Consider the following 15414-nt stretch of genomic DNA (forward strand, 5'->3'; position numbering starts at 1 on the left):
CTAGTGCTAACCACAAAACTGTGTGTCACATCTTGAGCTGCCGACAGCTATATTCCCAGCCTTTAAAAATGAGGATGTGAGGATTTGAAGAAATGCTGATTTGAATAATTGAAACCTACTAGTCACAATGTCAGTAATGGAGAGAATATTCCTGTGTATTTTAAAAGCTGTGAAATCCTCCCTGCAGATGACGGGTTGTATTACTCATTCTTATTTGTTTAGATGAATTTAGAAATGAGCCTGGAAGGGAAAAAAAATTTGGATATCCAGTAAACAGGATGTATTTTATACACATTTTATATCATATATAGTATACTTAATTGGAAAAAATGAAAATTGAACATAAACATCAATATTCTAATAATATTAGGGTAGGAAATCGGAATAAGCCGTAAGCTTCTATCTTAACTAATGCCGCCGTGATTTTTGGTGTTGCTGAATGTCACACTCAAGGAACAAACGTTTTCCTCGGTGGAATTTTCTCAGTGCTGTCATTTTGTACAGCAGTCTGAAACACAGAAATCTCCTAACTAAGAAACCTATTCCTTTTGTTTTGCAGTGTCAAAGCCATGATTCCTCCGGGGGAATGCCTATATGCTGGGAGGAAAAGGAGGAAACCCATTCAGAAACAGTTAAGTATCATATTCATCAGGAGGCATCTCCCTCCAAACATACAGGCTGGAAATGAGGTAGAAGAAGGCTTCCCTTCCTCCTATGGTCCACTGATGCAGGAGACACCTAATCTTCTCTGCAGTGAGAAACCCTTGGTTGGGAGGCTGGCTCTTCATGGGTAAGATGTCTCCAGAAAGGATGCCAAGCATGGGTCAAACCATCCTTACCCATCACTAGGAATCCCAGGAGGAGGCCAGTGGTAGTTGTGGTGGGTACCATGGTGCTGATGTGTAGAGTGGAGAGGGACAGTGCCCTTTTGTAGGCAGAACTCACTGGTTGACTAAATGCCAGCTGGGCAATGGGCTGCAGGGGTGGCTGCCACCTTTGTGCTTCCATGCTCCCTGATTCCCTGTTCAAGGAGCTTTTTGAGAAGCCGTGTGTTGAGTGCCACCAGAGCTCTGGCACTGCGCTCCCCCCTTCCCCTTTCCAGGGTTTAGCCTTGCTTGGGGCACTGCTCAGTCCAACATGTGCAAGCACGGAAAGTGGGTCAGTTCAGCCAACTGAAAGAGCAGACTGTGATGACTCACTTTTTGCATATAGAACACATAATTTTCAGACTTCTATTTACTATAGGATCACTTTCATTAGGAGAAAAATAGGAAAGAGGAATTGTATGCATGAAGGCAAAGCAGAAAAAGAAGAAACACAATGGAAATTTGTTACAAGATGCTTGAAATGGGAGGGGGAAAAAAAGGTTGCTATTAACTCAAATGTAAATGAGTTTCAGATGCCATGAACCGATCTGTGAAATAAAGCTTTTTAATACAATCATCCCACATTTACATTTGATTATATGATTATGAAACACACATTTTTACTGTGTTAAAATTATGAACTGGCACTGGTGGCCTTCACACACAATTTAAGGATGAAAAGGTAACTAAAATAGATTTCCCTATCTTCAGTTGTTCAGAACTTCTAAAAATAACCCACTTGGCTTAAAATTGTATATATTGGTCTAAAGTCAACGGGGAGTTTCTCTGAATGTTTTAATGACGTCTGTTGATATTTGGATTTGGGACAGTATTTGCTCATGAACCACTTGTTCCCACTTAAAAAATTGTTTCTTTTAGTATAAAATGTATCATATTTCAATAGACAAAGATGATGACATAAGCAAATGATTCTTACTGCAAAAATCTTGAGTGTTGAATTCAAATGTATGTAAGATTTCTGCACTACTGTTTCAGTATGGATGTGGATGTTTGATCTTATAACAACTGCAAGAGGTGTGGAACATTTCCAGTTTGTGAAATTACCTCTATGCAGAAATGTTTATGGATCATTACTTTTGTGAGAAAGGAAGGAGACTTGCAGTTGCTTTGAGAAACATTAAGCTTATGTTTGGAGTTTACATGCTAGCTAGAACTCCTCTCAAAGATGACTTCTAGATAAATGCAATGGCTAAGAAAACTATGTGCTAACAAATCACAGAAATGACCTCATTAGCCTTTTTTGGAGTTCTGGCCTTAATACCCTCAGAAGTAAATTCTCACTTACTTTATACAACCAAGTTTTCATTTTGGGAACCACTGCAGGTAATGCTACCTTGCAAGTAGCTTTTGTATGACGTTGCAGTGCAGGTACCTGAGCATGAGCTTATCAAGCCAGGATGTGAACAATTTTGATTAAGAAATGTGGGTTAAAATAAAGGGAGATGTTTGAATTGTTAGAATACTGAACTCCCACACTGGAGACAGCACTCTATTTTCTGTGGTTAGTTACTTGCCACATGCTGAGGATGATTTCTCAGTTCCTAGCAGCACTGGTCTCTTCCTCAAATCTTATCTGTGAGCTTGGTCTCTGGTAAGCCTTGCCTGTGCTTATTCCCTCGCTCAGGGACTTACTCTCCTCTAAAGAGACTCTGAATGTCCCAGAATGACTGGCTGACAGAACTCTGTTCATGGTCTGTATCTTTCAATCCTACTGGTCTTACTGACATTTCAGGACTTTGAGGTATCCTTACTGTTATGCTGCCTTGAATGATTTGTCTTGAATTTAGAAGGGTAGACAAATCTTATTAATTGAGCAGCATATTTAACCATGATTTTGATCCATGTCGTACCATCTTTGTTACAGCTTTTTTCTCCTGTTTGATGGCATAGCATTTTCTCCTGTACAGCCTTGTTGTACTTTCCCCCCTGTAATTCCAACAATGAATCAAGGTAGATACTGGCACCTGTTCTGGGAGGAGTATTTGTTCACTTGTAAAACCTGATTTTTCAGAGGAACTAAAGTTGATGGGTATTCTTTGGCCAGTCCTAGTGGTGATTCCCCCTCTTTTTAGTGTGAATAGTCTCTAGAATTTAACCTTCTCTTAACAAAAGAATGAATGAGCTTAGGTGCCTCAGTGTGAGCACGATACTTGGATTTCAACAGGGATTCATGGACTAGTCCTTTCAAAGGTCAGAATTTAAAGGACAGAGGTGCAGCTTTGCCCTCTGCAGAACAACTGGAACATTTATATCTCCCCATACTCAGTGCATCCCAAGAAGCCAGCTCTCTGACTCTACATCATCTTTTCCTGATCAGGCTGTCAACCAGGTGGTGATCCTGCAGCTGGCTTTTAACCCAGGATATCACGGAATGATACTCTTCATTATGCTCGTGAATGTTTTTCAGGCACAGGAATTCTGTTCTGAGGTGGTTTTACAGAACAGTGATGAAAATGTGTGAAGAAGCTCCATGGGAGAATACAGAGACCCACAAGACTGTTGAAGAATCTGTTGCAAATTTTACTGGGAGGAGCTAATGTTTCAGTCTTGCTCTCTACGCAGAACTAGCAGAGACTATCTTCATTATGTTGCTATTATTCAGACTATATATAAGGTTCAAGTTCTACTTTTATACATGCAAGTAAATTAAAAAACTGTAGCTGTTTTCCTTTTGCCCCCAGAAACTTCCAAACAAGCCCCATTAAATGTGATCTACACTAAAAAGTTTTGGCATTTATGGACACAGTTCAAACACCTGGAGCTCAGACAGATTGAACATTTTCCATCAGATATGCTTTTCAGCCAGACAGCCGGCATTCTGACTAAAGGAAACATTTTCTACCAAGTGTTTACTTCCTGTGGAAATCTAGCATTTTACTGGTAATTCAAGCATCTGGAAATTAAAGAGATCTTGTCTTTAGCCTCAAGCCAAAATCACTGTGCTGAAATTAATACTTAAAAAGGCTAAGGCAATGCTTCAGGACAATTAGGATTTGAGAACTTCAGCCACTTCTTCATCTCAAACCCTGGAATCTTGTAAAATTCTCTCCCTCTACAAAACATTTCTTGTAATGTTTTACAGCTCTTTAAAGGCAACTACACCTGCTGTAGCTCCGAGTGTATCTATAACTGCTCCAGACTGACCACTTCAGCCAGAACCGTGCCAGCACCAGGGTAAACAGAGACCTTGGGAGGTGCAGCTCTCTCCGGCTAGTTCTCATTTTAAAGCCCTTTGTGGCATAGCCCTTCCTCTTACTTGGTACCATACGATCCCACCTCTCTTCTGCTCTGCTGGTGTTATGTCTTCTTGACCATTAGTTCTGCTTTCACCTTTCCTTGCTGTGAAGACACAGAAGAGACATAGAAGGTTGCAAAAGGCCGTCTTTCCTTCTTTGAATGAGCAGCTTTCTCTCATTCTGTCCTTTTGGTTCATGGTAGATGGTGAACATTCACACATGCATGGCTGCCACTGGAGCTCAGCTCTGCCAGGATTCCTATACAATGTCCAAGCACAGCTCAGTGACAGAGGGTGCTGGTCAACACACTCATGCTAATCATCTGTTGTTACTTTGCTCTCAGCCTATCTGTTGCATCTTATGGTCTCTCTTTTCCCTTTTGCTCCTTAGTGAAAGCTTGCTGTCACAATAAATGATTCGACCTTTCTCAGCTCAGATCTTCTGCTGTTTTAACAGTTTAGCATACTTAAAAAACTTACTCAGAGCGAAGTTTTCATTAACAGGGTAGGGCTCTGCAGAGGGTAGAGCTGCAGTTGCAGGAAATTCCTCTGCGAGCTCACCAAACTGGTTTACACTAGTGGCGGTCTGCATGTCATGGGCACACTGAATCACTAATGCGCAAATGGCTCAATGCCTTGTGTACCACCGGAACAGAAAATGTTCTCCACACCAGCTCCCACATAGCTCCCACCACACAGGGACTGCTCATGTGGGTCCTGCACGGGTACAAGTACTTGTTACTGCAGAGCAGAATTTGGGCAGCTTAACAATTTGAAGAAAGAAGAGCCAGATTTATTGTTTAAAGTACAGATGCTCCTTCACTACAGCCGTGTTATATGGAAAGCAGAGTAAATGGGGGATCATCGAGTGACTCCTATGTCTCTGTTTACAGTTTGACAATCCCAAGTTTAACACAAACACAACAAGCATAATCTACTTTCAGCTGAAAATAAAGGCTAAAATTTCCATTTACCTCAAAGCAGCTCACTGAAGATTTTCCCTGCCTGTGCCTTTCTGTTTATGGTCAGCTTACCTAGCCTTTCCATGGAACTCACATTGTTTTAAATCACATCCACTTGGCACCTTATTACCACTTACATCAAACCCCTGTTTGTTTGGATTCACTCCCTTACTGAATAATTTCCTTGAGTTTTCAGGAAGACTCTGCCCTGAACTTTCTCCTGTAGTCTTTTTACACCATTAACCGCCGTCTCCAGAAAACTATTCCTTGTGCTCAGTACAAAGGCAGACCACCTAATTGCCTCAAACCATTCTTCTCTGGCATAGAGCAGTCACTATTTTATGTAGTAAATAGACTTGAACAACTTCTATTTCTATTTCATGTTACTCTTGACAATTTTTACCTCTTGAACTCATCAGTTTAATTTTCCTCATTGGAATTAATTTTTTTCTGTCCTACATTGCTTCCTTGCTTCAGCTGGTTTGTCAGATGTAAAGATCAATTAGCAAAAGCTTATGTTCTTTAGCTTCTGCTCAGCTATGGGCTATGTTCCCACAGAATTACTGCCCTCCATAGATCAGACATCCTTTTGGTGTCATAGGATGATTGAGCCTCAAGGTTTACTGCAAAAAATAGTTAGCTTAGAAAAAGTAAAAACCATTATTCCTTCTTTGTTGATTACATTATTTGTTCTTATATTTCCTCTCTCTAATAGAGGAAAGTCGATCATTTATCCCAATCAGCAAAATCTTCTCCATGTCTTTGGAAGTAACTCATGGTGTTATAGAAGAACTACATATTAGTGTTTGCAATTTTGAATGAAAAAGCAGAAATTATATGTTATCAGTGACACCTGCCTCAAATTTTTTCTGTCCATTCTGTCCACTGATGCTGTCCTCTTGGAGTGAGGGTCTCAAAAGTAGCAATTAATTTTTCATACCTGAGTTGCTTTAAGAGGTTTTCAGTTGGCAGCAGTCACACATACAAACCTGCTCTTCAAAAAACAGATCTTTTTATACTAATTCCTAAGCAGAATTTTTTTTAGAATGACAATTGCAATGACAAATTAATACTGTTTTAATTTAACACCTTAACCACCTTGTGAAATGCTAATGCTCAAAATTAAAATTATGATTGAAATATGCAGTAAACGTGGGTAGCATGAAAATGCAGTAGTAAAATGCTACAAATAATTAGTTTTACTCTCACTGTCCACTGGAACCTCAGCCAGCTACTTGTCCTGGGACGACTGTATGATACTGTATTCCCTATTGATTCCCTGTATGATATTGTATTCCCTATTTCCTCTAGTTTGTCTCAAACCAGGACACTCGTTAAGATTATGATCCTTGGATTCAGCGAGGTGAAAGTAGAAACTGTTAGCACAACCATATTTTTCTTACTTGCTGTTTCCCATTCTTGAGTATCCATGTAGTTTATGGCTCCAGTATCCCGTAGCTCCTACCTGGATAATGCACTTGACTACTGCTGGGTCCAGCAACAGCTGTCTACTGCAAGGAACCACCTTCTCAACCTCCCACTCAGGTCTTCCTGCTTAAAGGAGAAGTCTGTGCTTCAGCACTGACCATCCCACACCGTCAGGCTGGAAATGAGGCCCCCATTTCTGTGTGCAGAAGCACCAGCTTTTCCATTACTCCCTCTTGAGAACATCTTACACTGGGATGTGTTCTCTGGGAATATTAGCGGACATTCCGAAATTGAGGTTCCTCACTAGTGATGTATTTAATCTTAATGCATTTTCACAACAGCTATTCTAGGTTATCTAGCACTGTCCATTGCATAGGAGGAACACAAAATGGACATGGACTTGCTTGGCCTAGAAAGCTGAGTAATGTTAGTGTTTATGTTTTGTGAGGAATATCAATGTTCTTAAGAAACCAAATTCTTATCTTTGTTATTACTGATGTAGGAAGGTAAATGTGAGAACGTACACAGGAGTTTTGAGCTTGAGGAAAGAGTCTCTCTTCACCTTGCCCATATTTTTTAAACTCATGTCTAAAGACAGGTTCTTTTCTTAATTATCTCCTGACCCACAGGTTAGCTTTGAGTCATTAAACAGAGGGAACTAAGATGCTTTGAACCAATACAGTGGATATAGAATGGGTTCATGCATTAGTGATGGTAATTTTCCCCTGCTGTTCTGCCCCTCATTTACGCAACAAAGATGAGAAATTGTTTTTCCTGGCATTGACTAGAACATGAAGATAGTTCCCAGTTCCCTAAGGTGAGAGGTCCTGAGTAAGAGATACCAGTTCTTCACTTTTTTCCAGATGTGAAAACAGAAGACAAAGCCTGTGTCTTTGCACTATGGCAAATACAGAAAGGTCGATCTTTTTTTTGTCAGAGGACAGACTTTAAAGATTTTCATAGAAGCTAAGAAAAGTATTCCCGTTATCAACTAATTGCAGACAGCATCTCAGTCTCTGGAAGTAAAACAGGTAATCGAGAATGTGTTCTCTACCACAGAAGGCCAGAAGTTGGGAATGAAAAATCAAATCCTTCGAAGAGGCACAGAGACCGTCTGAATGCAGAACTGGACCACCTGGCCAGCCTCCTCCCTTTTCCACCCGACATCGTATCGAAGCTGGACAAACTTTCAGTCTTGCGCCTTAGTGTCAGCTATCTCCGAGTCAAAAGTTTCTTTCAAGGTAGGTTTCCTTAAGATATCAACATTCCATTAAAAGTATCCCTCTAATTTATTGCTGCTTTGCACCAATCCTGTGTAAAAGTAACTAACAGCATATATTGAGGAAGCCAGGGAAAAAAAATCTATTATTGAATTTATTTTGTGCATGGGATGTTGCATTGGAAAGTTCATGCCTTTCCTCTTACGCCATTTGTGCAGTTTCACCAGTGGCATACATCCACCTTCCCTCAGCAGGCTTTAGAAAAAGGGAAAACACAACTGTAAAATCACTAAACTGGGAAAGAAGCTTGGGGCAGATATAATACCTGTAGATACTTTGAATTCTCTATGTGAAGCTGTTACCATGCATGTTCAAAATGCCTGTTTAAGTATGATGTGAAAGTCAAGCAATCACTGTATTACCTATGTTTGCTGTATGCCAGGAGTAAACAGGTTTGCTTGCAAAGCCAAGATGACCCCTGTCTTTAAGGATAAGATTCAAACTTTAAAGTGTTGAATGAAGTTGTACTAGGCTATGCTTTGTTTTTGTAGTTGTCTGGCACACAACACAATGAAAGCCAAATGTGTGTTTTGAGATGCACATAAAAAGAATTCTTCCAAATATGAAGATATTTTGAGTTTCTTCTGTTACTGAGGAGTTCACAAGAGCAAAATCCAGATTAGGGATTTAATAGTGGAAATCCTCACTAGAGTTGTTTTCAAAAAAAAAAAAAGGAAAAAGTCTATTTGAAGGAGTATAGTTGACCAAAACTTATAGGTCGACTGCAGAGATAAACAGAAGTATTTTTTACAGACATTATTTTTCCTTTACTACTCCTTATTATTTCTTCCTCTTACTACTTCTTATTATGCACATTGTGTACATATATATATTTTTTTTTTGGCTTTGACCAGAGAATAATATCTGTTGGTTGGATTCTTGCTTTTAAAATGCATTTTAGTATAAAAGAAATGCCAGCTTCAAGAGGCTTTGGCAGGCTGAAGGGCATTTCACAAGCTGACGTCAGATTACAAAGGGTGATATCACTGATAGCAGGAGCCTCCCATGTCAACTCTGGCAGCTGGTTGCCCAGCCTCCAGCAAGCATCCTGCAGTTTACAGAGTCCCTCTTTCCCTACAAACACATACCTGAGTGTTATGGCCCCTTCCTCTAAGCTTGACTTCAATTTCTCTTGGATTCACAAGCAATAATATCTCTTCAGCTTCCTCTACTACTCTTCTGCCACAGTTTCTAAGATCCATTGTCTTCTTTTCTTAAAGGGACGAGATAAAAGGAAAACAAGTAAAGCCAGGCTGCATTATGCTGAAATGTTCCATGTTCCAGGTTTTGAGAGATTTCATTTAATTTAGTCCCCAAATTACCTAATTGAACGCATAGTTTGTGTTCCCTTCATTCTTATTTTTAAGTGTTTACATCATGAAACTAAGGTTACAGAAAGCATTGTTTATAGTAAAGGAAGGAAACTACATACCATTTTAAGACAAGAGAGCTGGCTGGAACTTCAAAAGTGTGGAGTGGAGGAGAGGTGAGCTGTGGAAACAGAGCTGTGTGAGGAATGGTTGCAAACGTTTGGGTAAGAGCGGAATCTGCTGCATCCTTCATGAACATCACGATCTACTTCCTTGTAATTATGGAGAAATAAGGCAGAATCTGTTTGTTTGGGTTTTTTTAAAGCAAAAACTTCGGTAGCAATTCACCTAAAAAGAAAACAAACATACCCATCCCAGTGTTTCAATCTTTGTTGTGATGAAAGGGGATAGAACAGCAGAAATGGATTGTTTGTGGTTTTTTAAATCAAAGGATGGCACTACAATGGGAGCTGTTATAAACACTCTGAGGACAGAGAACAGACCAGTGGCATACAGAGATGTTAGAAAATTGGATAAAAAAATGTATCTGGAAAAATGGCTTAGTAAATCTCTACTAATTCACTCAGGGAAGATTAATCCAAAGAAACTGGTGTTCAATAGAGAAGACAAACCTGGAAAAGAGAACATAAAAACAATCATTAAAGAGGGACAGTGGTCAGCAAGTTGTTCCATGCCTGTAATATGATATGCCGACATAAACAAGAAGGCTAAGTGTGGATTTTGGTCTGTTTGCCCAGAGGCAGCATGTCACTACACAGGAAGGTTATAATCCCTCTCTGCATGAGACCAGCATGGCTCCATCTGGAATAGAGCTTTCTGTTGTGGGCATCTCCTGGTCACAAGGGCATTAGTACATATTAAAGGGTTTGGAATAAACACAGGCAAGAAGTGACTATAAAGTTTCACGGACAAAAAAAGTCAACCAACAAACAAACAACCCCCCAAAAACTAAAGTTAGCTCAAATGTGTACAATTTGTATTCTCCGGCTATTTGTCTTCATAGGAAAAGAAGAGAAGGGAAGGAATTGCTTAGGATATTTTAGAGTGGCACAATGGAAGAACCAAGGAGTGATGATGCCCAAGAGGAAATTTGGCCTGAATATCAAGCAAGATATGCCTGTAGTGAGTTCTGTTCAGCTATCCGATGTTCCTAAAGCGGATGCAGTGGAGACTCGGTTCATTCAATTTTGTAATGTGTGACAGACAATCCTGTGCGTCTTTCGCTTAAAAAAATTGTTCTCTGAGTTTTGAGGAAGTGTAAATTGCAGGTTTTTAAAACATGCTTTTAAGGATATCGCTTGCCATTTTTAAAAAAAAACATGAGTAATGCTACTTGACACATAAGTTCATATGTGACATTGCATATTCAACCCATAACAGGTCCACAATTCCCATGGCAATTACAGTGGCACACCTTCAACAATGCCAGCGGTTTCTGGGCACGCTCATTTACTTACCACTAGGTGTCCTTTTAGTAGCTACTCTGCAGAGTCTGTGCACAGCACAAATGTATTTATGAAGATCAATAGCCAACTGGAGGGAGCGGCGTAACCTCACCATATTGACTCCAAGTGTGACAATGGTTTTACAGAGAATTAGGTATTAGGGCATGCAGAACATCTGTCAGTCATTTATTCCCTTTTTAGTGACCATTAGAGGTTAGTACCTTGAAGCATTTGGCAAATTCATCTTACTTGAGTTGTTTAAACAAAGGCCAGGTCCCTTTCCAAAATTTAGACCTGGTTGTTGAGGCAGATATTCCTAGGATTCAGTCTGAGTCATTGTGGTGGATTCCCTTCCTCATTCTTAGAAATGTTTTTCTTTTGCTTCAGAATATTTCTTCTGTCTACTTGTTTAAGATTCTTCGTATCTCTGTTATCAGTTGGCAGATTAATAGCCCCACTACCCCAAAGCTATAGCCATTTAGTCATTTTGCATTTTCCTGATAAGCACTTCAAAATGGCTTGCAGCAATAACCTTCCAATCTCACCGGATCTCGTGTATGAATCAGCTGGGTCTGAACCAGGCTTAGCTGATGACTGAGGGACATAAACTGCTACAGGAAACTGTGACTGTCATTTGGCCCTGACAAAGATTTGCTTTGGGTGGGGCTCCTGCGAGCATGGAGTGGTACTTAGTGTCTGTGACCACTTGAGTTTGCTGGGCCTCTGTCTTGGAAATATTCCATGTCAGTTAATTGCAGTCTGTCTTCTTTTACCACTCTTGACAATACATCCTTCAGTACCTCTTATTTCTCAGTTTTTCCACTGGTGGGGAAGTGGTGGTCTTGCTCCACTTCAAAACCAACTCCCTTTTGTTGGTTGTTTAAATTGTTCCCTTCTAGTATAGGCAATGATTTAGTAAATAAATGTCAAAAGAATATCACCTTGTCCTTTTAGCAGCTCAGGTCCTTTCTGAGAGAGAGTTAGCTTAAGTTTCCCAGTACTTGTAAGGAAGCCAGTTATGACAACTTAGATAGACCAGCACAGTTACAAGCAGGGCTGTACAGTTCCTCATCTTTCAGTTCTTAATGTAACTAACCTTGTGTGAAGAGGCCACTCAGGCTTTCCTTCAACATCTCATTCATTAATATTAGACCTTTTAGCCATAAGCATTCCTGATAAATGATAGCTGATGTTGAGTATAGTCTTAGATGGGAAATGTAGAGATCTTAACATGGTCTTAAAATAATTTTTAAATTTTAAATCCCTTACTACATAATTTATATAAAGCACAATTTAATTCAATAGCTTGTAATTTTGCTCTTCTGGACATTTTTTGCATACATGCATATACATATGCAAAAACAGAGACGTGCATGCACGCACAAAAGCAGCGTCTTCCCAACAAAAATCTCCCTCACAGTATTATTTTGAATCTCTGTGTTTATTTCAGACTTCAGAGCCGTCTTTATATTTACTTATTTCCAGACTTCATTTGATTTTGAAAGCTAAAAATCGGGTAGATTTATGGACGGCTAGATATGGATTGTAGAGTGTCACAGATGAACTCTGCGAATAAATGTCTTAAAAGTTTCTGTAAGATTTATATTTAAACTGCAATCCAGATCTCTGTAAAATTAGTGACAGTCAAGCATGGAGACATGTTGTTTGACCTGCCTTAGACTAAAGTTATGGATTTTAAACTGAATTACAGCGGAGTTTGAGAAATTTGTCTACAAATGTTAGTTCATCTGTTTCCATGTAGAATTAAAAATTTTAGGAAACAAGCCTGTAGTGAACTTATCTTGAGTAAAGAGTAAGTTACGCCTTAACCTGAAGGTCATTGTCTAATGTTTTTGCGAATCTGCAACACGAGTGATTTAATACTTTCCTTTGCAATCCTTATCATCCAAGCTGGAAGTCTCCTGCTTCAATTATAGAAGAAAAAATTGTTTCCTTTTCTTGTGGCACCACAGCTTTGACAGCCATGAAGGTGATCCTAGCAGATGGAAGCAAAAAGAGGCAATAAACATAAAACTTTCTTGTTTTCATTGTATGTAGCTCCCTCTCTGCTGAGTAGCAGAAAATTATTTTTCCAACCTTGTATGGTTAAAGGGCTTCTAGCATGCTTTTTATAACCTTCCCTTTCTTGCTACATCTGATATTAAACATTGGCTTTTCTGTTTCTCTTCTTATATATGTGTGCTTTATTTTACTCATTTTTAAAAAAGATTTTTTGTGAGCTTCCAGTCACTAAAGAGCTCAAGATCTTGTTAAGGTGGTCTTTTCTTACATTTGCCATTCTTCACTGCTACTGAGACAGTTCACACTTATCTTCTATATATTGATTTGTTGAAAGAACATCCAGCTTCTATTTCCCTTTGATATGCACCCTCTGAGATTTTTCCAGGTGTACTGAAATCTCCCTCCTGTTGGTCCTCTGTCTTCATGTTGCTGTGCCTTAGATTGCTGCTGCTGAAAGAATCATCAGTTCCAAGATTTCCTGGTCACTTTTACCAAGCTCCCCTAACTCCTTCTAACCCACTTCTCCCCTTCAATTAAACCTCTTTTACATACATATATATACTTTTTTTTTTTTTTTTCCATTTCTGACAGGATAGCACACACTGCGTGGTTTCTGTCTTTCTTCTGATTAAGCATTTATGTTAGTGGGTCATTTCCTTTTACTCGTCTATGTGTTTGGCGTGATCCAATTCACATCAATGTTTATCTTTAATGGAAATTGAATTTATCCCTTTTAAGAAGAAAACAACAAAGGATTCCTCCCAGCTGGCCTGATTTTCAGTATCCTCAATTGCTTGCAGGCTCTTCCAGCATTGTTCTCCTCCCACAGCGTCCATGGCTCTTACTCTCCTAGATCAGTAGCATACTACCGTGATAGGGATTCCTCAGGTTCATTGATTAGACCCTCCAGGCTGTTATTTATTGTAGTATTTGAATATTTAGTGTTGCAGCCCCCACTGTAGACCTGCTTCTGGTGTGACATGTATGACACTCCAGTGATACTCATGGAAAATTAAGATCTTAAAACCTGAGATGGGTAAGGAAGCACAGAGTGATCTTGCTTTCAGTGCATAATCTGCAATGTAATGCTGCTTAACAGTGCTTTAGGAATGCTGCTTACATGAAGCAAAGCTCCTGGTCTGACGGTCCAAGATGCCTCAGCAGTGCATGTACTGGGGTTCTCAGGCATCCCTTTCTACCCCACTGTCTCTTCCTAACAATTCTGTTTTCCCAGCATTTTCTTTTCAAACTATCAGCAATTTTTTTCCTGGATTGACAAATTCTGCTTCTTTGGTGTAAATATGTTTTTTAGATTTTATTTTATATAAGCATGGAAAATTTTCTCACAACAAGTTTCAACTGATAATGGTTGAATTTATTATTACATTTATGGCCTATACTGGATCCATTTACATGGGAAAAATTCTCCTTTCATTTGTTAGCCAGTTTCAGCAGCTTGAAGGTTTCCCTTGAATTTAAAACCATAGTCTTAGTGAATCATAGATTCACAGAAAGATTGAAGATGGAAGGAACCTCTGGAAGTCACCTGATCCACCTGTCCTGCTCAAGCAGCGTCACTGAGAACCAGTTTTCCAGGACCATGTCCAGATGGCTTTTGAATATCTTTAAGGGTGGAGAGTCTACGATGTCCCTGGGCAACCTCAGCCAGTGCTTGGTCACCCTTACAGTGAAAATGTGCTTCCTGATGTTCAGAGAGAACCTCCTGTTTCACTTGCACTCTGATCCTGTCACTGGACACTTCTGAAAAGAACCTTGCTGTTCTTTCCACCCTTCCTTTAGGTATTTATACACTCTGATGAGATCTGCCCTGAGCTTTCCCTTCTCCAGGCTGAACAGTTCCAGCTCTCACTCTCTCAGCCTTTCCTCATAGGAGAGGTGCTCTAGTCTCTTCATCATCTTTGTGCCCTTTCACTGGACTCTCTCCAAGCCCTTTATAATGGATATATCTAGAAAAGACATAGGAAAAATAAAATAATAAAAAACTGAAATATTAATAAATAACAGAGATTTATAAGAAGAGGATAAAATGCCTAAATTAACAACAAGAAGGAGGAAATTATATCTCCTTGATTCCATCTCTTTGTTCCCACCAGTCTTTTCTTGGTATGACATATATTGATTTCCATTATGTAAATAATTAGAGGCTTTCAAATTACCCTCAAATGTCTATTTTTGATGAAACCTGTACTTTGACACACAAATCAAGGATTTAAGTTCCTCTACTTAGTTAGGGTTCAAGCTGATATCTTGAGCCAAGAAGTCCCCAATGTATTTGAGTTTTTTTAACAATTAGAAGTTTGTTTTTTGAAGACATATTCTACTGAGTTAGAGCATTCCCAGTCCTCTCCTCTGACACCGAATGTCTGAATGATTTTTTTCTCGGAAGAGAAATAAGGACTTCTCTTTTTTGAACACATACAGAATGTCTTTAGCATAGGTATTGCTGCAGTCCACAGTCGTGGCTTATTAGATTGTAAGCATGCAGGTTGTTTATGTTTCTTAGGACAGAATATTCATTGGCTTGTACTGAGGAGAAACATTCATGGTCGGAGTGGGTAACAGGTAAGTTTACTCCTGTGGCTGTATTGAACTGGCATATTCAAATTGCAACATCATTTGGAGTGTTTTGGCAAAAAAAGGACTGTTCATGAAAGAAACATTTTCCACTCTCTACTGCTCTCTAATTTTACCATCTTTTTAGTGATACAGCAACTGAAAAAAGGAAAAGACTCTACGTAAATCACTGAAAGAAGACCTACTGTCTGCAAATCATTGTCTAATCAAGTGCTAAAATTCTACACCA

General features: G+C 39.3%; 1 protein-coding gene across 1 annotated transcript in view; it reads left to right on the forward strand.

Annotated features, from left to right (window-relative positions):
• LOC121672847 (aryl hydrocarbon receptor repressor-like) overlaps window positions 1–15414 on the forward strand; it is a 90506-nt gene that overhangs the window by 18573 nt on the left and 56519 nt on the right. Inside the window, exons 2-3 of the mRNA XM_042045758.1 lie at window positions 560–631; window positions 7572–7753. Of these exons, the coding sequence (XP_041901692.1) occupies window positions 570–631; window positions 7572–7753 (244 nt within the window). The 5' untranslated portion in view covers window positions 560–569. The remainder of the gene's footprint in view (window positions 1–559; window positions 632–7571; window positions 7754–15414) is intronic.

The sequence above is a fragment of the Corvus kubaryi genome, unplaced genomic scaffold (genome assembly GCF_017639235.1).
Source record: "Corvus kubaryi isolate FWS band 111438036 unplaced genomic scaffold, C.kubaryi_AGA036_p1.0 65004, whole genome shotgun sequence".
Taxonomy (NCBI): Eukaryota; Metazoa; Chordata; class Aves; order Passeriformes; family Corvidae; genus Corvus; species Corvus kubaryi.